The sequence below is a fragment of the Peromyscus eremicus genome, chromosome 7 (genome assembly GCF_949786415.1).
Source record: "Peromyscus eremicus chromosome 7, PerEre_H2_v1, whole genome shotgun sequence".
Lineage (NCBI taxonomy): Eukaryota > Metazoa > Chordata > Mammalia > Rodentia > Cricetidae > Peromyscus > Peromyscus eremicus.
This window is the reverse complement of record NC_081422.1, coordinates 113,047,145-113,072,087: the sequence shown is the minus strand read 5'-3', so window position 1 is coordinate 113,072,087 and position 24,943 is coordinate 113,047,145. Positions and strand designations below refer to the sequence as shown.

The 24,943-nt window shown below is 41.4% G+C and overlaps 1 protein-coding gene across 2 annotated transcripts in view; it reads left to right on the top strand.

Moving 5' to 3' along the window:
* The window catches only part of Oxsr1 (oxidative stress responsive kinase 1), a 91,952-nt gene that overhangs the window by 38,026 nt on the left and 28,983 nt on the right, over nt 1-24,943 (top strand). For both annotated transcript variants that reach the window (XM_059268877.1, XM_059268878.1), the window contains exons 4-7: nt 5,854-5,995; nt 19,576-19,631; nt 21,056-21,165; nt 23,917-24,018. In XM_059268877.1, the coding sequence (XP_059124860.1) occupies nt 5,854-5,995; nt 19,576-19,631; nt 21,056-21,165; nt 23,917-24,018 (410 nt within the window). The remainder of the gene's footprint in view (nt 1-5,853; nt 5,996-19,575; nt 19,632-21,055; nt 21,166-23,916; nt 24,019-24,943) is intronic.

Below are 24,943 nucleotides of genomic sequence, written 5' to 3'. Positions count from 1 at the left end.
AGACAACTACTAATGGCGAGGACTATTTTCAGGAAATAGAATCTCAGCACACCGAGCTCTGTAGTCCACTTGCTTTAATTCCTCTGGCATAACATCCTATATACACAGCTTCAGTTCTGTTCTCGTGCCTAGCTCCTTTCTTGCCTGATTTCTCTTTATACTTATCTATTGCTCCCTCTAAGTTCTATCTTAATTCTCTCATCTTAATTCTGCCTCATCTAGGTCCTTTTCACCTTGTTCTTACCCAGCTAGGACTTTTCCATCTGACTCTTCCTCATCTTCCATCTCGTTCCTCTAGTCCTCTCTTCTAGCCCTTCAATCTAGTTCTTCCCCATCTCAGTTTGTTCCTCTCAAGTTCTTACCCATCTAGTTCTTCCATTTTCTTTTCTCTTCCATGTCCTACCTAAATCTCCCTGGAATCCAGTTATATCAAGCCCCCTCTTCAAGCAAGCTCACCAGGCTTTCTTTAACAATCCAAAATGGGAGTGGTAAAAGAGAAGGTCAACTAAGTGCTAATGACTGGTTAGCATATCACTGTTAGTCCTTGAAAGTGGCTAAGAGAGATATCTGATCCCAGAGAAAGCCTTTCCTGAGGCTGTTCTCCAAATACCTGGAATGTGTATGTCCAGAGAGCGATCAGTCCATACCGTTAGCCCTTCTTAGGGAAAAGTCAATTGGGAAAACTATGAAAGCACACATGATTTTCATAACAGAATACAGCTGATATATAACAAGCCAAATAACACCAAAAACTCCTTGGAATTTGGATTTTTCCGGAGGAATTCCCTGATCTCTCCAGGTAGTGACTTTGCCATAACCAGCTGAGTTCTTATGATGTATTCCTGCGGCCTGCAGCAGTATTGCTATAGTTGGGTTTTTTTTTTTTTTTTTTGTTTTTTTTTTTTTTTTTTTTTTTTACTCTTTGCTCTTTGGGGGCCTGCCACCTAGCTCCCAAATAAATACATGGAGACTTACTCTTAGTATTTATAAATGCCTGGCCTTAGCTTGGCTTATTTCTAAGCAGCTTTTCTTAAATTATCCTGTCTACCTTTTGCTTCTGGGCTTTTTACCTTTCTATATACCTTACTTTTTTGGTTTTTCGAGACAGGGTTTCTCTGTAGCTTTGGAGCCTGTCCTGGACTAGTTCTATAGACCAGGCTGGCCTCGAACTCACAGAGATCCACCTGCCTCTGCCTCCCAAGTGCTGGGATTACAGGCGTGCGCCACCACCGCCCGGCTCTATACCTTTCTTTACGTTTTACTCTGTGTCTGGCTGGGTGGCTGTCCTCTGGCATCCTCCTCTACTTCTCCTTTTTCTCAATCCTTGTCTTCCTCCTCTAGATTTCTCCTATTTAATCTCTCTGCATGTCAGCCCCACCTCTCCTTTTTCCTGCCTAGCTATTGACCATTCAGCTGTTCATTAGACCAATTAGGTATTTGAGGCAGGTTAAGTAACATAGCTTTACAGAGTTAAGCAAATGCAACATAAAAGAGTACAACACATCTTTGCATCATTAAACAAATATTCCACAGCATAAACAAATGTAACACATCTTAAACTAATATTACACAACACATTGCTGTTTGATGTATATTATTCTGTGCTCAAGCTGTAATGGTACATAGATTATTTTAGGGAGTAGAAGAGCTATATTTTTAACTTTTTGCTTTGTTACAAAATTTGTAGTAAATCTCATTTTTCAGTATTTTATTTGCTTTATTCTAAAAAATACTTGAGTTTTAAGTATTTTTTCTTGTAAAATTTCTTTCCTTCTTTTTTTTAAAGACTTAATTACTTTGTATACAGTATGTATGACCAGAAGAGGGCACCAGATCTCATTACAGATGGTTGTGAGCTACCGTGTGGTTGCTGGGAATTGAACTCAGGACCTCTGGAATGGCAGTCAGTGCTTGTAACTTCTGAGCCATATCTCCAGCGTAAAATTTCTTTTTGAAACAGGTTTTCATATAGTTTAAGGCTGGCCTCTTCTAACTTACTGTGTATTGAAGATGATCTTGAACCCTATTAATTTAGTCTGAATGTACCTCTTGAGTGCTTGGGTTGCAGGGACCACCATACTTGGTTTATGCAGTGCTAGAATCAAAGCCAGCCTCATACCTGCTAGACTTTGTCAGCTGAGCTGCACCCCGCAGCCTGCAGTGCCCGGGTTTAATGACGCTAAATGTCTTTTGAAATGCAACTTCTTGGGCTTGTAGTTACATAAGGACAATCTGTGGAGTTTGTGGTCCTCTTTTTTTTTTCCCCCCTTTGATTTTTTACTAGCTTGCATGTTAAAGTTCAAAAACTGAGTTTTCCCTATATAACATTTCTTGCAGATTGTGGTTAAGGACATAATACAGTACACACTCCTACAACTGTCTCCAAAATCCCTACTTTTCTTTAGTTAATTGGGTTAATTGAATTGTCCAGTGATAATTGTTAGTTTCTTTTTGCTTACTGTGTTTTACCTTCACCTTTCTTTTAGTTGACATGAAAACTGTGTAACCTTAATTGTTGTTGTTTTTTCTTTTACTCTTTTGGGGGCCTAGCCACTCAGCTCCCAAATAAATCATACATGGAGGCTTATTCTTACTTATAAATGTCTGGCCTTTGCTTGTCTTCTTGTCTACCAGCTTTCCTTAACTTAAATTATCCTGTCTATCTTTTGCCTCTGGGCTTTTCCCACTCTCTTACTTCTGTAAATCTTATTCTTACTCTGTGGCTTGCTGTGTAGCTGGGTGACTGGCCCCTGGAGTCCTCTTCCTTCTCTGGCTTCTAGATCTTTCCTCCCAGATTTCTCCTATATATTCTTTCTGCCTGCCAGCCCTGCCTATCCTTTCTCTTGCCTTGCTATTGGCTGTTCAGTTTTTTATTAGACCATCAGATGTTTTAGACAGGCAAAGGAACACAGCTTCACATAGTTAAACAAATGCAAGATAAACAAAAGTAACACACCTTAAAATAATATTCTACAACATTTCCCCCTTTTTGTCTAAATAAAAGAAAGGCTTTAACTTTAACATAGTAAAACTACATACAACAAAATATTAAGTAGGAATTACATTTACAATATTCTGTCCATTTGTAGTTAGCATATTCAAAGAAAATAATGCATTATCTATCCTATCTTAGTGAATCCAGAATTTTACACCTAACTTACTTTATATCATAACTAAGAAAAACTGCAACTATAACTATCTAGTTTTCAATTCCATCAAAGACACAGAAGGATGTAATGTTATCTAACAACAGAGACATTTGGCTGCCTGGACAGTCACCCAAAGTTCTTCTGCAATGTTATAGCATCCGTTTTCAGCCATAGTATCTGGCAGACTTTTCAGTGAAGCAGGAATTTTGGACTGTCCTGCCTTGTTTTGGCAAACTTCAGTGGTCACTTTCCTGTGGGTTCTGCATGTCTGTCCAGTCTGCACAGCACACTGTCAACAGTCAAAGGCAAGAGCAGATTCTTGCCCAGTGGCTAACCTTGCCACAGTGAAAGCAAACTCCGCAAGGAGTTTCTTCAATGCCCATCATCTCTGAGGTAAATTGGTGCTTCCGGGAGTAAATGTGTCTCTTTTGAAGACCATCTATGTATCTAAAATATATGTCTCTGTGTGTTATATGTAGCCCTGGCTGTTTGAGAGCTCATGTAGACCAGGTTGGCCCTGAACTCACAAATATCTGCCTGCCTCTGCCTCCCAAGTGCTGGGATTAAAGGCGTGTGCCACCATACCTGGCGCATGCGCGCGCGCGTGTGTGTGTGTGTGTGTGTGTGTGTGTGTGTGTGTGTGTGTATTTATTTTGTAGTAAGTTCTAGGTAATAATATAATAGGACTTAATTGTAGTTTTTGTTTAATTTTTCTTTTGTTGTTTGGTTTTTTTGAGACAGGATATCATTGGCTAGGCTGAGCTGGAACTCAGTATATAGTGCAGGTTGGCCTTGAACTTACAACAATCCTCCCTGAGCCTTTGAGTGCCAGAAATACAGCTTGAGCATAATTGTTAAATAAATAAATTCTGTTGGTTTTAAATTCTATCAGGTTTCCCCCCATTTCCAGTCTTTTAAAATTTTAAAAATTCTTGAAGTTTTAAACATGGAATTCTACTTTCTCACTAAATAGTTCTTGTGGCCTGTTTCAGAAGAAAGAGGGCTCATTGATTCGGTTATTTGCTTCAGGGCTTTGTGTGTGACTGATGAACTCAACAGAACTGAACTTCTCCCTAGGCCGTCTGGATTTCAAGTTTGTAAACCCCATTTATCGAGGAAGGGAAAGCTGCCCTGAAATGTGCTAGGAAGTATTGTGTGGAGTTTGGGACCTCTCTGGCTCCTTAGCTCTAGAGAGAATAAAATGCCTGTCTCCTGCTGGAAGTCCTGAGTGGTAGTGGGCTGCTTCCAGAGGGGAGAGTTGGGAGAATAGTACTTGAAAGCAGTTCTCTTGTCTTCAGTCTTTCTTCCCAGTCCTCTCCTCTCCTCTTCAAGGTATTGGTGCTAGAACTCCAAGTAGGGGTTGCTTTCTTTTTTCTTTTAAGGCTGAATCTCACTGTGTTGCTCTGCCTGGCCTGGAACTCAGTGATTCGCCTGTCTGTTCTGCAGGCACTGAAGTTCAGATTTCTGTAGTGTGCTCTCTTTCCAAGAATATCATTACCCTCTTCTGATCCTCCTGTGGTCTTTCTTTATTCAGGCTTAAGGTGTCATCCATAATCAGTTGCCACTACTGGGCAGTGGAGTCATTTCTATGTATTTTTATGGGTCTGTCAACATTTTTTTTTTGAGTGTAAGTAATTTTGATTGTCAGTGTTCTGTGGTTTTAACTGATATGTAGTAGTTTGTTCCTCTTGCTCCTTTGTTTAGTAGGAGTAGCATCTTCTATCCTGAGAGGAATTGGATTGATAAGACATCTGGGCATTACTTAAGGAAGAACTGAAATTGCTGTTATTCTCATGTTTGCCTTTGCCTTATTGTTTTATTTATGTATTTGTTATCCTAGAATTATAGCTTTTAAGCTGACTTGATTACTGTATAGTCAGGGTTCTCTAGAGCAACAGAATTTATAGAATGAATCTCTTAATATATAGAAAGGGGATTTATTAGAGTGGTTTACAGACTGTGGTCCAGGTAATCCAACAATGGCTACCTGTGAACAGAAGGTCCTAGAATCCACAAAGCTGGATGTCTTAGCTGGTGGTCTTCAGTAGATTTAGAAGTAGCTCTTCCTACTTCAAATTAAGCAAAAATCCCTCACAGGTGTGCCCTCCGTTTTGGGGTTTTAGTTAATTCCAGATTAGTTGACAACCAAGAATAGCCATCACAATAACAAATGTGATTTTTACTTTTCATGTATTTCTTCATTGATTTGACTTGTATTTCTACAAGTTAGTTATAAAATACTGCGCAATCTACTCTGGGTTGAACACTGCTTTGGTTTGTGATATCTTTTTTTGTTGTTGTTTTTTGTTTTGTTTTTCGAGAGAGGGTTTCTCTGTGTAGCTTTGGAGCCTATTCTGAAACTCACCCTGTAGACCAGGCTGGCCTCGAACTCACAGAGATCCTCCTGCCTCTGCCTCCTGAGTACTGGGATTAAAGACGTGCACCACCATGCTAGGCAGTTTGTGATATCTTAAATTAGAATGTTTTTGATTGGTGTGGTTCACCCAGGGCTTCTTCATAAATGACTAAAATACTACATTAACCCTTACAAGGTTAGAATATAGAATAGAGAGCTAGTATTTGATACTTTTTCCTTTCTTTCTTACATAATTTGTGTACATGTTCTAATGTGGTTTGATTCCTAACTAGAGCTGAATAATTGAATGAATTAAAATTTTTATTGGGTTATGTTTCCTGTTTTCAGGTTCTGTTCTGGATATTATTAAGCATATTGTGGCAAAAGGGGAGCACAAAAGTGGAGTCCTAGATGAGCCGACCATTGCTACAATCTTGCGCGAAGTCTTAGAGGGATTGGAATACCTGCACAAGAATGGGCAGATCCACAGGTTCGTGAAGGCTGCCCTTTCTCCTTTCTAGGTTGTGTTCGTGTGCCTGGGCCTCACTGAGGACAGTTTCTTTCCGCTAGGAATGTTTCATGCTGAGCCCTGTGCTTTTGTATTACCAGCTTCAGTTTGTTTTGCTGATTATAGTTTGAATTATACAACCCATAAATATTAAGAAAGTAATAAATTTTCAAAAACAAAACAAAAAGTAAGCCTGGTAAATATGGGTATTCAGGAGGCAGAGGCAGGTGGATCTCTTGAGTTTGCGGCCAGCCTGGTCTACAGAGTGAGTTTGGGGACAGAGTGAGTTTGGGGACAGCCAGGGTCGCCTAGTAAGGCTCTGTCTCAAAGAACAAGCAAATGTGGTAAGTGTTTTAGTCAAATTGGAAAATGAAAAAAACAGAACAATTTGATTTTTGCCAAGAAGACAATCATTGGTAATGTTTGAAAGAGTGCTTTCTATTTTCTTTTCTGTTTCCTAAAGTACTTAAGAGAATGGTATTTATATAATTTTGTCTCTCATTTTTGGGGTGCTAGGGATCGAACTCAGGTTCTTGTGTGCATGCTAGGCAAATGTTCTACCACAGAGCTGTATATTTCTAGCCCTTAAAAATCAAAACAGCAACATAAACACCAGCTTTTAAAAGTCTTGCTGACTTGCCCAGGCTGGCCTTTAACTCCTGATCCTTTTGCCCTACCCTTCCAAATACTGGGATTACAGGTATATGCACACTGTCTATTGCTCTTCTCATTTTATTTTCTATCTTAAGTATTTTTCTAAATTATTGCAAAGTTCTTAATTAAATACTACTTTTTAATTAGAGCTTTAAAGTTTTCCGTTTTCTATAGTCAGCACAACCTGGACCCAGTGCTGCTACCTGAGGACTGATGGGTAGACACTGGATGCGTTATGTGTAAGCCCTTTCCAGACTCCTTGTGGGGCTGCCATCTGGTCCAGTGGAGTTGTTACTGCCCAAGGAAATGAAGGGCTTTTCCCTTAAGCCGTCTTTTGCTGCTGTATAGGGAGTTGACACGCATGGATCCTATGGAGGGTGAGGTTCTGTAGTAGCACATTGAGGGTTTGTATAAAAGATGCTCCTTGAAGTTTCCTCCTACTTCTCTATCGTTTCTATTTTCCTGAGAGCGACCAAATAAATAAATAAATAAATAAATAAATAAATAAATAAATAGATAGATAAATCACAATTCTAATGGAATGTATGTGTATATCTAAATCAATGACCTTGTAATCATAAATGCCATCTGTTTCCTGATTCATGTCAATATCCAACCATCTTGAATTCAGATATCAGAGAAAAGCATCAGAAACAGTCAAAAAGATGTTTCATATTGTCAGATCCATTTGGGAACAGTTGAGATTATTTGGGAAAATCAGTCTTTTTTATTTAATTTAATTTATTCTTTCACAGTTTCGTACATGTATGCGATACTGCTTTGATACTCTCCCTACCCCATTATCCTCTCACCCCCTTTCACCTGACGGCTTTTCCAACAAGTCCCCTCCTGCTCCCATGTCTGTTTGAGTGTGTGCAGTTAATTAGGCTGGCTAGCTAATTAACTAATTAGTTAGGGGATTATTCACTTCAGGGAGGGCAGTTACCAGTAGCTGTACTACTCAGGAATGTGACTCTCCCTCTCCCTGGAATCATTAATTGCTTATAGGTCATCAGGGAGGAGTGAGGCCTTATCAGCCCCTCTGCAACCATGCTGAAATATTGATTGGAGGGGCTTGTCCTGTGTAGATAGCCACTTCTGTTCTGAATTCATGGGTACAACAGCCATGTCTTGTCCAAAGTATAATGTCTGACAGCACTCTGGCTTTGGTAGCCCTTCTGCCTCTTCTTCCTGCCTCTTCCTGAGTCTTGGAGATGGCGATATGGACATCCCCTTTAGGGTTGAGGATGTACAGTCATTGATTCTCAGCATTTCGACCACTTAGGAGTTTCTGTATTAACAGTAATCCACTGCATCCAGGAACTTTTCTGACCAAGACTCAGAGCAGCACTAATCTGTGGATATAAATATAAATATTCAGAAGGCAGTTTGATAGTGTGTCCATTTAAGAAAGTAAGGTTCCTATTTAGGGCCTGTGACTGGACCATGGGCTGTTGACCAGGTTTATAGTACCAGGCATGATTTCTCCTGTGGAGAGGATATCAAATTCAGTCAGATAGCGGTTGCTCACTCCACAGCTGTCATGCCATTATTGTGTCAGTTGACAGATCTTGCCTGTGAGAGTTCATAGCTGAGTAAGACTGTTGATTTTTTTTTCCTGTGTTTTAGTTTGCTTTCTCTTGCTGTGACAAATACCATGACCAAAAGCAACGTGTAGTGTGGTGGGGTTTATTTGACTTACAGGCCAATGCAGGAACTTTAAGCAGTAGCCATGGGAGAATACTGCTTACTGGTATGCTCAGCTGGCTTTCTTATACAGCCCAGGCAGGCCACATGCCTAAGGATGGCACTGCCCACAGTTGACTGTTAGCAAGGAATAAAATTCCTCATAGACAATTCTTGGCTTGAGGTTCCTTTTTCAGATGACTTTAGTTTGTGTCAGGTTGACACCCGAAGCTAACGGTGACATTCTCCAGCAGCCTGCATAAGTGTTGTGTCACTGTGAAAGCTATCCAGGAGGGAGGCGGCTTCCCCTCAGTTCCAGCTTGACTTCTCCATGCCCTGCAACCACAGTGTATGGCATCTTCAACAAGAGGGTGTTTTAAAACATTGATTTTTTGTTTTATGTGTATATATGAGCATCTGCACATAGGTTTGTAAACTGTGTGCTTGCCTGGTATATGAAGAGGGTGTCGTAGTCTTTGGAACTGGAGTTACAGGGACGTGTGGGCCACTTGATTGTGGGTCCTCTGCCAAGAGTAGAAGTAGATGGCTCTTAACCACTGAGATATCTGTCAGCCCTTGGCCTTCATGGTTGAAAAACAGTTGTGCACACGTACAATTCTTGCCTCACAAGGTTTGTTCATTCAATTGCTTTTTGACTGTAGTACGTGCAGTGCATCTCATTAACTTGAGGTCCCCATGGTGCCAATGCTAAGGCAGCGTTAGCTCTAAACTCCCATGCCCCTGCACACATTCTTTTTCTCTTGCTGCTCTCAGCGTATTCCCCCCTTTGGGTTTGGGTTTTAACAGTTTTACTATATTGCTGTTGGATATACACATTGTTTTGTGTGTGTGATTCCTTCCTTCCTTCCTTCCTTCCTTCCTTCCTTCCTTCCTTCCTTCCTTCCTTCCTTCCTTCTGTTTTGAATTTGTAGATTAATTTTTTTCCTTTTCCATTTCCTTTTGTTGGCTGTTATTTTTGTTGTTATTATTGTTTGTTATGTTTGTTGACATGCTTGCTTTCCTCTCAGATTTCTGAAGGCACTGCTGATTTTTCTTGTCTGTCCTTTAGACTGATAATTCTGTCTTGAAATTTAAAGATTGTTCTGCCATCGTAAATCAGCTTCTAGTAGAATGAACCCTTCTAGTAGAATAGTCAGTAATCCTTGCACCCTTCCCACCCCCCCTTTTTCCCTTCGCTTGCCTATTCTCTTACACTCACCCTCACTGCCTTCCCTTCCCCTCTTCCAGTGTGTCTGCTTCTCTTGGCCTTGGTTTGCGTTCTTTTTATTTTGCAGTCTGATGAATGGGTAGAGGTCATACTCAAATAGCAGTAGCCTCCTGTGGATGTTAGAGTATATCTGTTCAGAAGCCTGGGGTGGTGGTGCAGGACAGCACTTTCTGACCAGGCTCTTGAAGTCTCCTTTGCTCTTTGGGTACATCCTTTCAGTTGGTGGAAGTGTAGTACAGCAAAGGCTCTGTGTCGATTGAGCAAGCTGTCTTCAATGTCTTTGTTTCTAGTTGGACTGAAGTCACAGGTGGTAGTCAGTGTCTGTCCTCTCCTGATGGCCAGCCTCAGAAGGTGGCCTCTGTTAGTAGTGTCACTGTGTAGGGTGCTGCCCCCACTTCTGCTCAGATGAGTCTGAAGATCTCTGGCTAGAGATGGATCACTCAGCATGAGGTGGACCACACAAAAATAGCTCTCGCCTCAGAGGGGATAAGAATCTGTTTATTTTGGAGCTCACTAAAATGTGAGTACCCATGGTCCGGGAACACAGAATTAGGTTACCCCAAATTCCATGTTCCAATGAGTAGTAATTTCATAGACACAAAGAAGGTCATAAATCAAGACACTTTTCGAATACGTTGTTGGAAACATCAGGTAGGTGATTACAGCTAAGGCAGAAACCTCTTCTCCAGTCTCCAATGCTGTCTGATGAACCTTTAGGCTGTGGTTGGTGGGAGCTAATGCTCTGCTAAGTCAAAAGGCTCACCTGATAGTCACAAGAATGCTAGATCAAGCAGAGGTGGATAGGGTGGGGCAGGCTAACAGGGGGGCTGAAGATAGCCCAAGATAAACTTGAGTTGCTTTGGACCTACAACATTCTGACCTCTCCACGGTCTTTGAAGTTGTAATCAGATAATCAGCCTTGTGGAAACTTGAGTACAAGGCGTAGCTTCTTTTTAGAAACTTTCATCCACAGTGCTGTGTGTGCCCTAGTAGAACTGCCACACAGACGGAGCTGGATCTGGTCCTGGACCAGAACACCTAGGGTCCCACTTTTCTATCTGATATGATTCAGTTTTCTAAGCATGTTTCTAAGGTTGATTTCCAGAGCACTGAAATGATTGTTTTCATCAAATATGTGCAGCAATGAGGGCGATTTTTAAGATTTTTCAAATAGACCTACTCTTAGATTTTGTATATTTCTTCCATGAGATTATCCTAAAAACAGGAGCCCCATACTTAAAAGATATTCCTAGGAAAAATCTCTGAGGGAGAGAATTTTCTCTCTCTCCCTCCCTTCCCCCCTCCCTCTCCTACCCCCCCTCCGCCCCCCAGTTCTGAGAAATTTCACATGACTTTTTAACGAGTAGTAACCTTTTTTTTTTTTTCTGGTGCTGACATTGAACCTAGCATTCTAAGGCTGGTACAGGTTGCCTGCAGTGACCAACCTGCTTTCAGGTCACTTTCAGAGGTATGTTGCATGGAACAGCTCGACGTACAGTCATGCAGAATAGGGCAGTCTAAAGTTCTGTGTGGGTGAGCTCCACATGGACACTCTTCTTTCTTAATGTAGGCTTGAGTTTCCAACCTATATCATTTTTCTCTCTGAAGACCATTTTTTAAAAGTGTGTGTGTGTATGTGTGTGTGTGTGTGTGTGTGTGTGTGTGTGTGTGTGTGTGTTCAGGCACATCTCTTTGGGGTCTGTGGACATCTAGGGTGTCACTCCTTGCCTGCTAGCATGTTTTGAATAGGGATTTTTCTTATTTACTGCTGGCTTGTGAGCCTTCTAGGGTTTTCTGGAATACTTTTAACATTTCTCGCAAGAGCTCTACTGACTACAGATTTTCTTAAATTTCTTTTTGAGAAAAATCTTTTTTTCCTTCACTTTTGAAGCATAATCTCAACAGATAGAGATTAAATTCATTCAAAAAATTTTTTTCTCTGCCTCGGTTTTGAGTCTGTTTGTCTTTCTGTGTCTTTCCCTGTGTCTTCCCATATATACCTGTGTGCCCTAGAGTGTACTAGGGAAAGGTGTCTAATTCAAGGCCTCTGTTACACTGACAGATGCCCCTGCTTTCTATTTATAGCTTTCTGTATTATTTAGAATGATATATTTTTTCACATGTGCTACAAATCATGGACTGTTAATTTTTTCTTTTATTTATTTTTTATTTCTTTTTTTTAGACCATTATGTTTTTAAAAAATGTTTTAACAGTTATTTTTATTCATGTGTATGAGTGTCTGTTATGTTTATGCGACAGCCAGAAGGGGTATTGGTTCCCCTGGAACTGAAGTCACTGGTGCTGGGAACTATACTTGGGTCCTGTGGAAGATCAGTAAGTGCTCTTAATAGTTGAGCCATTTCTCCAGCCCTGACTCTGTCTTTAAGACATAGCAGAATCTCATGGGAAACTCTAGAAAGTATTGCTATCTGGGTCTACTGCAAGAAATTCATTTCATTGGGATGAAGCCTGGGCACTGGGATTTCTAAAGGCTCCCCAGGTGATTCTGAGTCAGTGGTTCTCAACCTTCCTACTGCTATGACCCTTTAATACAGTTCTTCATGTCATGGTGACCCTAACCATATAATTATTTTCATTGGTACTTCATAACTGTAATTTTGCTAATGTTACATAATGTAAATGTATGTAAGGTGAATATTTGTGTTTTACGTTGGTCTTAGGAGACTTTTGTGAAAGCTTGTTTGACAACCCCTCCCCCAGCAGTTGTGACCCACAGGTTGAGAACCAGTGCTCTTAGAGCATCCAGAAGTCCTGTGTAGTGTAGATTTCTGTAAGTAGTTCTGAAATACACTAGTCAGGTCTAGGAGAAGGTTGAATTGGGAAACCTATGTCAGGTTTCCTACCCTGTCTGCCTCACTAGATTTTTCAGGTCTTTTTTTTTTTTTTTTTTTTTGCATTGAGACAGGGTCTCAGTATGCAGCCCTGACTGGCCTGGAACTTGTTTATATAGAGCAGGCTAGCCTTGAACTCACAGAGATCTACCTGTCTCTGCTTCCTGATGACTAGGATCAAAGATTTGCATCCCTGTGCTCAGGCTGACTGAAAGGGTTTTGCGACAAAAGAGTATCTTGGTGATCAGGGCCAAGGAATGCCACAAAATCACACCATGCAAGAGATCTCAGGCAAGAGATTTACTGGGGGGAGGGGTGGGCACAAAATGGCTGCCTCTGAGTGGGGATGGAGAACAGAGACAGACCAGGTCGTGATGGTGGGCTTTATTTATAAAGGGGTATGGAGCATGCACGTAGGGAAAATACAGACATGGCTACGGTGGAAACACATGGCATTGGCCATTAGTTATGACTGGTCTGGGTTGTAAGCACTGGGTCACCGGTTCCAGAATGTGGTGGTTCTTAGTTGATGTCTTAGTTAGGGTTTCTATTGCTGTGATGAGACACCATTCCCATGACAACTCTAATAAAGGAAAACATTTAACTGGGACTAGCTTACAGTTTCAGAGGTTTAGTCCATTATTAAAAACGTGGAAAACGTGGGGGCATGCAGGCAGACATGGTTCTGGAGAAGGAGCTGAGAGTTCTGTATCTTGATCCACAGGCAGCAGAGGTGAAAGTGACACTAGGCCTAGTTTGAGCATCTGAGACCTCAGAGCCCACCCCACAGTGACATACTGCCCCAACAAGGCCACACCTAATTTGCAAGACACCTAATAGTCCACTCCCTATGGGTCAAGCATTCACATGCCTGAGTCTATGGGGTCATTCCTATTCAAACCACCACAGCTGACTAACACTGGCTTCAGAGATTCTGATTTGGGTGGACATGGTGCTTATTTAATCTTTTCTCTCAATATGCCCCAGTATTTTTCCCTGCAAAGAGATTAGCTTAACAGAAGTGCTACATGTCTGTAAGATGTCTGTGCTGTGGATATCGTTCTGTATGCTGAGTGCTATGGATGTCTTTCTGTATGCTGTGAATGAATATATGTGGCTCTGATTGGTTGATAAATAAAACACTGATTGGCCAGTAGCCACACAAAATGTATAGGTGGGACAAGGAGAGAGGAGAATTCTGGGAACAGAAAGGCTGAGTCAGCCAGCCAGACACAGAGGAAACAATATGTAAAGACAAAACTGAAAAAAGGTACCAAGCCACATAACTAAACATAAATAAGAAATATGGGTTAATTTAAATGCAAGAGCTAGTCAATAGTTAGCCTGAGCTAATGGCTGAGCAGTTTTAATTAATATAAGCCTCTGTGTGTTTACTTGGGTCCAAGCGGCTGCAGGGCCATGGAAGCCATACAAGACCAGGAAAACTTGAGCTACATGTCTAATGTAGTGTATTTCTAGCCGTGGTTGTGATTCATTGCTTCTATTAACCCCTTGTCAAGTTTCCCACAAACTTGTGTTCTTCTCTGTGGAGAAAGCCAAATATGTCTATTGCATTGCTTTTAGTTTTAGGAGGAACTTGTAACTTTGGGTAACAATGGCATGTGAGAAATGGCAGTGAGCAGGGAAAAACAAATCCAGTATTCCTGCTATGCAAAAGTAAATAAGAGAGTCAGTCCCCAGGGCTGCAGGATTGCTTAGAATAGTTTGAGACAGAGTAAGACAAGTTCTTTAGCCCAGTGGTGGCACATACCTTTAGTACCAGCACTCAGGAGGCAGAGGCAAACTGATCTCTGAGTTCCAGGCCAGCCTGGTCTACAGAGTGAGTTCCAGAACGGCCAGGGCTACACAGAGAAACCCTGTCTTGAAAAACAACAACAAACAAGGTCGTTCCTCCCCCCCCCCCCCAACTGTATTGGTATCTGGATGGATACCAGGTTGCAGATCTCTTCCTTGAGAAGTCCCTTGTCTTGTTGCATGTGAGAAGCCTGGTGTTTTAGAGTACTCAGTGAGCCACAGCATTGGTTTACTTTTAAACCTGAAACTTATTCTATGGATTGTACTTTTAGTTTGAAAGGGAAATAGTTGCTTAACCTAAGGCTCTGCTGGAAGATGGATTAGTGCCTTATGAAACACAAACAGCGTTACCTAAATAGGTGATACCTATATATGACTTCTGCCTTCAAGCCGCTCAAAATGGTGGATAGAAAAAAATTGATCTTCTCAATTCCATCGGACTAAATTATGTTAACACTGTGTATTTACCTTTGGTGTGGTATGGTAAGAATGGCTTTTGTATGACATGAGAAATGTCATATACATTTCACTAGAAGGGTATCATAGAGAACACTTGACCATTATCCCTCAAAACTGGCGAGGTCACCAAAAGCAAGGATAGTCAGAAATTGTCACTGTGGAGAGCCTAAGGAGACCTGGCAGCTAAATATAATTTGCTTTTCTGGGTGGACTCCTGGGCTAGAAAGGAACATTTGGTAAAAACTAAGGGAATCTGAATAGGCTCTGTGTATGTGAGGGGTGCAGTAAAGAAACCTTCCTGGCACTCTATGATTGGGAGCGGGTTATTGTTGGTAAGAGAGAGAAAAAGAAACAGACTGGACATGGCCAGGGCTGTCTTCAAGAGAAGGGACAATAGCAAGAGTGACAGCCATGAGAGTAGCAGGGATCTGGAGCAGCCTGGGGTCGGGGGGCTTGCCTTAGTGCAGAAGTCAGGGAGGTGAGCAGGGCCAGGATGCTATTGTGGGGCTTTGAGACATACAACAAGTATGTGTGAAAAGGCACTGAGGGAGTCTGGAGGCCTGCATGGGCTTTGATATGCAACCACAGGTATATGTCAATGGAAAGCCTTCTATCCCTTCTGCTAGAGGCAAGCCAAGTGACCCATCTCACAAGTTCCTGAGGAATGCTGGCTTTCATCTAGCCACCAGATATCCTTTAGTCCAGCTTGAGCTCATTTCTGGACATACACACTGCCTGAGACCTAGCACTGTAGTCTTGAGCTAATGATGTCTTAATCTGGGCTCATTAATTTTAACAAAAGTACCACACTGAAGTAAGGTGTTAATAATGAGTGTGTGGGAACTTTTGTATTTTCTTTTCAATTTTTTATGTAAAGCATTAGAACCCCCCTCCCCCAAATCCTAATGCTCTGTTTCAAAGAATACAACTTCTTGCCATTTTCTTATGACTCCTTTGAGAAGCATTTTATGCCAATATACACATATGTGAATATGTATGTGTACACACACACACACACACACACACACACACACACACACACACACAAAATCTCTGATTCTGTTTTCTTCTCCCCTTGGTTTTCCTAAGACAGAGTTTCTCTGTGTAGCCCTGGTCTGTTCTGGCATTCACTCTGTAGATCAGGCTGGCCTCAAACTCAAAACCTGCCTCTGCTTCCTGAGTGCTGGGGTTAAAAGCATGTGCCACCACTGCCCAGCACTATTCTGTTTTTTAAGCAAAAAAGTTACATTATATGAAGCTTTTCTCTTCCCTCTTCAGAATATATTTAAAGCACACCTATAATTCCACATACTTGGATTACTGAGGCAACAGGATCTTGAGATAAAGACTAGCTTGGGTTACACAGTAAAACTCTTCAAAACTAAACAAAGACAAGAAGGGCTGGAGAATCAGCTTAGTGGTCAAGAGCACTGGCTATTCTTGTAGAGGATATAGGTTCAGTTCCCAGCACCTGCATGGAGGCTAACAGCCATCTCTGACTTCAGTTCCATGGGTTCCAGTGCCCTCTTCCAACCTTCTTGAGTACCAGGCAAACACATGGTACACATGCATACATTCAGACAAAACCCCCATATACATTTTATAAATGAATGAAGAAACAGGATTATATTTGGGTTATTTTCTATAAGCTTGTGTATTCACTGGTATATACAAATAGATTCTTCACTGGTGACCTACTGTAGTTTTTTATTTTTTTTACTCTTTGCTCTTTGGGGGCCCACCACCCAGCTCCCAAATAAATACACAGGGACTTAATTCTTACTTATGAATGCCCAACAAACAAATACACAGGGACTTAATTCTTACTTATGAATGCCCAACAAACATAATGCTTGTTTCTAGCCAGCTTTTCTTAAATTATCCTCTCTACCTTCTGTCTCTGGGCTTTTACCTTTTTCTATTCTATATATCTTTCTTTCCTTCTTACTCTGTGGCTGGCTGTGTGGCTGTGTGGTTGGCCCCTGATGTCCTCCTCTCCTCTTTTTTCATGTTCCTTCTCTTCCCTTTTTCTCTTATTTATTCTCTCTGTCCACCAGCCCTGCCTATCCTTTTCTCCTGGCTCGCCATTGGCCGGTCAGCTCTTTATTAGACTAATCAGGTGTTTTAGACAAAGTAACACAGCTTTACAGAGTTAACAACATAAAAGAATGCAACACATCTTTGCTTCATTAAACACATATTCCACAGCATAAACAAATGTAACACATCTTAAACTAATATTTTATAACAACCTACTGATGAATAATTAGGTCATTCCTATTCTTTGACTGAAGTATATTTAGTTTATAACTCTAACATCTGGAACAGAATGTAGGTGGTAGAAACTGGGGTTGGAGGCAACATTTGGTTAGTATTTCATTTTCAACCCCTCTTGCCATACCCCTCCTCATACTTGTGAGGAAAAAAAAAAATACCAGATAGGTAGTCCTCTGTTGCTGGGTCCTAATGACTCTTTTGGGGGAGGTATGGTGGTATTTTACTTGTACTGAAATGTGATTTTAAGTGTATGTTAATAAATAAAGTTGCCTGGGGGTCAGAGTTATAGAGCCATAGCAAGTGCGTGGCAGTGGTGGCGCACACCTTTAAGGACCTGGAGGGCGGTACATACAGGCAATGACAAGGCAGTCACGTGTTTAGTTTACAACCAATGAGAAGGCAGAACATCTAGACTATTTAAAGACATACACACAGGAAGTAGGCCTCTTTTTTTTTTTTTTGGTTTTTCGAGACAGGGTTTCTCTGTGTAGCTTTGCGCCTTTCCTGGGACTCACTTGGTAGTCCAGGATGGCCTCGAACTCACAGAGATCCGCCTGGCTCTGCCTCCCGAGTGCTGGGATTAAAGGCGTGCGCCACCACCGCCCGCACTTGCTATGGCTCTATAACTCTGACCCCCAGGCAACTTTATTTATTAACATACAATTAAAATCACATTTCAGTACAAGTAAAATACCACCACAGGGAGGGGGTGAGAAGGTGTGGCGTCAACGACACAGACACTGGGAGTCATATGAAAGGCAAACAGCAGACTCACTTATTCAGTGACGAGGAAAGCCTTATATACCCTCCTCCCAGCACCCAGGCTGCGTTCAGATCTGGTGACATTGCATGCTTGCCCCTCATTGGCTAGGCACAATCAGGACCTCTGACAGCGCCTGTGGCTAGGGCTTCAGGCAGACTCCAGGTTGGCTCATAAGGAAGTATGTTATGTGCATGCTTTGGCAACTGATTTGAGCCTTATTTTCCTGCAGTCCTCTATGTAGTTTATTGACTCTATTTGATGATTGGATGATTGATTACTGCAGATGCAAGAGGTAGTGCATTATTATGCAGATCAAATATAGCTTATGGTGAAATGGGGAGACACAGAAGTACAGCCATCTAGTAAACTCTGCAAGTACTATAGGACAGGTAGGAAAGAGGATGGAGGAAGTAGTGGTCGAATTGTACTCTTCTTCATTGGGTTTGTGAGAAACTCTTTTCTTACCAAAGGTAGTTAAGGTTCTTTTTAGCCTGAAAGGATTCACATTTCCTAAACCATCTTTCCTTTTGCATCAATTAGCCAGTCAAGTTAGATTGTAAAGTGTAGCTCCCACCAATGGAGTGAGACATAGTCATCACTAATGTCAGGGATAAAAAATGGAAGCAATCTTGGCCGAATGTACTTGCTAGCCTGGTTTGGGTTTTGGTGCACTGTTTTTACAAAAAGAATTGCCATGCTGAGTTGCTTTCTCTTTCTTTGTGTGTTCCTTTGTGCAACGTCAAAATTTTGTTTTGTGGTTTTTGAGACAGGATCTGGCTGGCCTGCAATGCTCTATGTAGACCAGGATAGCCTCAAACCTACTGGCCATGTCCAGTCTGTTTCTTTTTCTCTCAGCCCCAGATTCTTCCAGATGCCTCTGGCTGTTCTCTCTCTTACCAACAATAACCCGCCCCTAATCATAGAGTGCCAGGAAGGTTTCCTTACTGTACCCCTCACATACACAGAGCCTATTCAGATTCCCTTAGTTTTTACCCAAACTATGACCAAAAAAGTGTCATAGAATTTGGAAAATAAAAGACAGGGTTATGTAAAATCTACTACTGTCCAGAGTGCTGGGATTCAAGCTGTGTCCCACTATACTTGGCATTGTTTATTTTTTTAGATAACAAACATGTTGTTACATGTGGTTCACAGTGAAAAAATATCCAGTTCTGAGTAATTTTGTTTTATTTTGTAAGTGTACAGTAGTATCTGTTTTCAAATATGTACTCATTAATCAGTTAGAAAGTAAGAACTGAGGGTTGAGGAACTTGGAAGAGAATGATCCATTGTTTTTTAGAATGTAGTTTGTATAGAAAAAATTTTATGTTTCAGCAATAAGAATTAGGTGAGGATAGATGAGAGTCACTTTCTTTGGCCATTATCATCCCAGCCAAGAATATTTAATGAGCCGGGCACTGGTGGCGCATGCCTTTAATCCCAGCACTTAGGATGCAGAGGCAGGCAGATCTCTGTGAGTTTGAGGCCAGCCTGGTCTACAGAGTGAGTACCAGGACAGACTCCAAAGCTACACAGAGAAACCCTGCCTCGGAAAGGAAAAAGAAAAGAAAAGAAAAAAAAAAAAAGAATATTTAATGAGCTTAAGTTTTCTAGGTGGTATAAAAAGTTGTATTCCCTATTATAGTTTTATTTTTAATGTTTGGATTATAATATAAATAGCTAAAACTTTAAAAAGTACTATTGACTTTAATACTCTAATATAAAACAAAATATTTAAATAGTGCTAATATTTTGTAAATAAACAGATGCTTCTTAAATAGTGCTATTTTAAAGAACAAATGTTGATGGTATTTTTTTTCCTTGAAGAGATGTGAAAGCTGGAAACATTCTCCTAGGAGAAGATGGCTCTGTACAGATCGCAGGTAATTACCATGACTTAGTTTCCTTTGGTTGGAGTGTGTGTGTGTCATGCATGAATGCATGCAGGTATGTGGTTTCACATTTGTTGCTACTTTGCCTCTGAGACCTTTTGTCCCTGCATCCTGAGCACTCATAGAAGCAGCTACTCTGCCTGTCTAGCATTTGTATGGGTGCTGGGGATCCAGACTTAGGTCCTCATGCTAGTTTAATGTCTCTCTCATGGTTTTGATTATACTTGCCTAGTGGTCAGCTATGTTGAGCATCTTTTCATGTTTATATTGTCTATTTGCTTTTCTTAGGTGAAATCCTGTGCCTTTTTTTAAATGTGATTTTTGTTGTTGCTGAATTATAGGAAACCCCCCCCCCCCCAATCAGGGTTTCTCTGTAGTTTTGGTGTCTGTCCTGGATCTCACTCTTTAGACCAGGCTGGCCTCAAACTCATAAGATCCTCCTGGCTCTGCCTCCCCAAGTGCTGGGATTAAAGGTATACACCACCGCCGCCCAGTGAATTGTAGAATTATTGTTGTTGTTATTATTATTATTAGAGACAAAAATCTCTTTGTAGCCTGTATTGATTGACTTCTGACTCTTTAGCCTTGGAATGTAGATTTTGTTTTTGTATATTCTGGATATTAATACTTTTACAGTTGTGGTTTCAAATATTTTTTCTGAATCTGTAGCTTAAGTTTTCCTGCCTGGCCCACAGTCAGGGCAAATCTCTCTCACCTGCCAGTCCCACAGCCACTCAGACCCGACCAAGTAAACACAGAGACTTATGTTGGTTACAAACTGTATGGCCGTGGCAGGCTTCTTGCTAACTGTTCTTACAGTTTAAATTAATTCATTTCCATAAACCTATCCCTTGCCACATGGCTCGTGGCTTACCAGGATCTTCACATGCAGCTTGTCATGGTGGCAGCTGGCAGTGTCTCTCTGACTCAGCCTTCCACTTCCCAGCTTTATTCTCCTCCTTGCCCCGCCTATACTTCCTGCCTAGCCAACGGCCAATCAGTGTTTTATTGATTAATCAACAACACATTTGCCATACATCCCACAGCATGAATCTGTGGGTTCATGGGTTTCAATCTAGAGCTCATTAGACCCTTTGATTTGGGTTCTAACCTTACCCTGAGGGAGGCAGAGTAAGAGCATGTCAGAGCAGGGAGCTGTTCATGACTTCCTGGAAGCTGAAGTAAGAAGGGGTCTTTGTGGAACATTGACTCATTTCCTCCTAGTGGGCTCAACCTCTACACCATCTCCCCAAGTGTTATCATATTCTGACTACAGGGATCAGTCCTTGATTATATGGAATTCTCAGAAGCTATCACTTCTCAAAGCCCAGCAGTTGGCAACGAGCCCGAATTCATGAGCCTGTGGGAGCTCCTTCCTCTTCCAACCATCACAAATGCCGTCTGTTCTGTTCCAGACTTCGGTGTTAGTGCTTTTTTAGCAACTGGTGGTGACATTACCAGAAACAAAGTGCGGAAGACGTTTGTCGGCACCCCGTGCTGGATGGCACCCGAAGTTATGGAGCAGGTACTGTGAGTTTCATCTTTTTGAAATGGTTCAGGATTTTGTTAGGAAACCTCAGTAGTGTTTATATTTGTTCAGTATACAAGGTTGGCTGCATGAAATGTGTGTTTCCATTGATTGGTTAAGACCTTGGTCTAAGGAAAGATAGTATCACAGTACAAAACAAACAAACAAAAAATAGATCTTTACGTAGGACCTCAGAAACTTAAGACTATACCAAAGATAATCAAGTAGTAAGAAAATAAAACAATGAAAAATATCTATTTTAGTACAGACTAAATGACCTAGTTGTTTAGCTTATAGTTTTCTTGCTGCGGCTCTTTTCCCTTTCCTACTGCACCTCAGACCACTCACTGCAGTCTCTTGTCCTTAGTCTCATCATGTGCCAGTGAACACTCTTAAACCCAGTGCTTATTTCTGAGTGCTTCTCTCCTTTCTTCCTCATGGTGTTTGAGATTATTCATGCTTCAGCCTAATTTCCTTCTTCAGTTTTCTCCTGCTCACCAGGCTGTTCCTCTGGCCTCTAGGCCATCTACTCCTTTGTTTGTGTTTTGTTTTCTTTTTCAAGACGGGCTTTCTTTGTGCAGCCCTGCTGTCCTGGAACTTGATTTGTGGACCAGGCTGTCCTCAACTCAGAGATCCTCCTGCTCGGATGATGTTGGCCACCAGGCCTGGCTCTGTCTACTCTTGAGTTTTCCAATAGGATGTGGTAGAGTACACATGGTATCCAGGAACAGGCTGGAACTGGAGGATGTGAGGTTGAGGCCAGCCTGGGCTAGACCTGGACACTGTTTCAAAGAAAAGAAGACATTGTTTCCTAAGGTCATTTTCTGGGCTCTTTTCTTCTTTAGTGCGTGTATTCACTTGATGTTCTTTTTTTATTTTATTTTTTAGTTTTTTGAGACAGGGTTTCTCTGTGTAGTTTTGGTGCCTATCTTGGATCTTGCTCTGTAGACCAGGCTGGCCTCGAACTCACAGAGATCCTCTTGGCCCTGCCTCCCGAGTGCTGGGATTAAAGGCGTGCGCCACCATTGCCCGGCTCACTTATCAGTACTAACACCTGTAAAAGATTCCTAAATTATGTGCAAATCAGCCTTATTTCTCAAGACTCCAGGTATCTTTCAATACTATATGGGAGTTTTTCATGAGTATCTTAGATGTATTACTACACAGCCTGTGGAAGGAGGGCTCTACAGGCTACACAAGGTCATAAGAGGCTGTGCATAGGAACAAAATGAACAAACACAGGCTGTGGAGAAAGGAGGGTCGGGGGGATAGGAATGAATATGAGCATTCATTAGTTTTCCTGGGATAGAGGATGTGGCAGGGGTTTAATCTACTTCTCAGTTAAGCAGGGGCTTTCCCTGGTCTGTTTGGTAGAGAAGCATGTTGAAATATTGTCCATGCAGGGAGCTTGCCTTTGGGTCATTAGAGGTCTTCCTGTTTTACCAGAAGGCAGGACAGCAACATATTGATGACTGAATTTAAGTCTTGATGGTGGCAGTATAAATGTGAGAAATGTGATAGCCTGTTCATACCAACGACGTAAAAAAAAAATCCACAGTCCCTTTTGTAGCTAGAGTTTTCCTGCCTGGCCCATAGTCAGGACAAATCTCCGTCACCCGCCAGTCCCACAGCCGCTCAAACCTGACCAAGTAAACACAGAGACTTATATTGATTACAAACTGTATGGCCGTGGCAGGCTTCTTGCTAACTGTTCTTACAGCTTAAATTAATCCATTTCTATAAATCTATACCTTGCCACATGGCTCGTGGCTTACCAGCATCTTCACACGCGGCTTGTCATGGTGGCGGCTGGCAGTGTCTCCCCCACAGCCTTCCACTTCCCAGAATTCTTTTCCTTGTCCTGCCTATACTTCCTGCCTAGCCAATGGCCAATCAGTGATTTATTTACTGACCAATCAGCAACACACTTGACATACAGACCATCCCACAGCACCCTTTATAACTTTTCTCAATTGTAGGAATAATGATAAAATACCTGGGTATGGTAGCACATTTTTTTAATCCCATCACTCTGGAGACTGAGGCAGGATGGAGAATTCCAGTCTGGCCTGCCTAATGTGATCTTGTCTTAAAACAAAAACAAAAGCCCCAGGAGGAGAGAGACAGGAAATAAAGGGAAGGAAAGGCAAGGAGGGGAAAAACAAGGAAGAAAAGAAAAAAAAAGGTGTCCTGGAATTTGGAAAATAAAAGACAGGGCTATGTAAAGTCTTCGTTCCCATTTTGTCTTTTTTGTTTGTTTTTTAAATTTTGTTTGTTTTGTAAATAGAGCACACCTTTTAATTATATCACACTTAATGATAGTTTCATATTTTTGTTTTATGACTATTTTTCCATATTTTCATGCAAAATTAATAAACACTGCTAGTAATTGACTATACCATTCTTTTAAGTGATTATAATAGTTAATAGTTTACTGGTTTAAGGTTTATGAACACATTGTGGTAGTGCACATTTACAATCCCAGTGCTTAGGCTGAGGCAGGAGAATCAAAAATTCAAGCCTAGCCTGGGATGTACAGAGAAACCTCTCAAAAACGAACCCCCCCCCAAAAAAAAAACAAAAAAAAACAAAAAAACCTGCCAAAGCTTATGAACACTTTAATTTTTCATGACATCCTAGAAACTTTTGTAAGTGTTTTAGTCTGGTTAAAGTAATTGTGCACGTTTCTCTTTTTCTCTCTCTCTCTCTCTCTCTCTCTCTCTCTGCCCCTCCCTCCAACTCCTTCAGGTTCGAGGTTATGATTTTAAAGCTGATATCTGGAGTTTTGGAATCACAGCGATTGAACTGGCCACAGGGGCAGCTCCTTATCATAAATATCCACCAATGAAGGTGAGGCTCATATTCAAAGTATTATTCCAGCTCAAGTCCCAGTTACTTTTCACAGCTTTTTTTTTTTTTTTTAAATGTCCTTTGGTGTTTTGCCTGCATGTATGTCTTGTGTGAAGGCGTTGGGTCCCCTAGAACCGAAGTTACAGACAATTGTGAGCCATCATGTAGGTTCTAGAAGTTGAACCCGGGCCCTCTGGAAGAACATTCAGTGCTCCTAACTGCCGATCCATCTCTCCAGCCCCTTTTTCTGAGCCTTTGACATTTGCCAGTCATACCCGTAGTTATTTATTTTCCTAGATTTTGTATGTGTATTGTAGCAAAATATAATCTTTCTAATAAAATTACCAACCTAGCCATTTTTACTTGGTGTTATGTATGGATCAAACCCAGGATAAACTATTTTTGGATGTGCAGTCAAGTTACAGACGTTCATGATATGTTTTCTTCGCCATCTACAAACTCTTTTTCCTTGGGTTCAGAGTCTTTGAACTCTTTATGTAGTTCCTCATAGAATTCCGAGTGAACTGGTGGATTACAGTCGTCTTGCTGTGCTGTGAACACAGAACTGCTGCCCTGGTCTCACTGCGGTTTGGTCTATTATCCAACCGTGGTTTCTCTGCCCATCTGCCTCTCGTAGCCTCTGGTGACAGAATAGCTAAGACGTCCCAGGTTGCAGGGAGGCAGGAAGAATGGGAACTTAATGTCTGAATGGGTGATTTCTGTATAGAAGTTTCTGGAAGAAAAGGTCCACACTATGTAAAGTCAAGGGAGAACAGGTCAAGTACTGGACAAGCTAACGGCCACACATATATTCCTTTTGCTGTGGCTTTGATGTTTTGTTTTCATAGTAGGTTGGAAGTAGAAGAATTAGAGCTGGGGACGTGAATAAAGGATTTTAACTAAAGGATATAATAGCAGTGTTTGA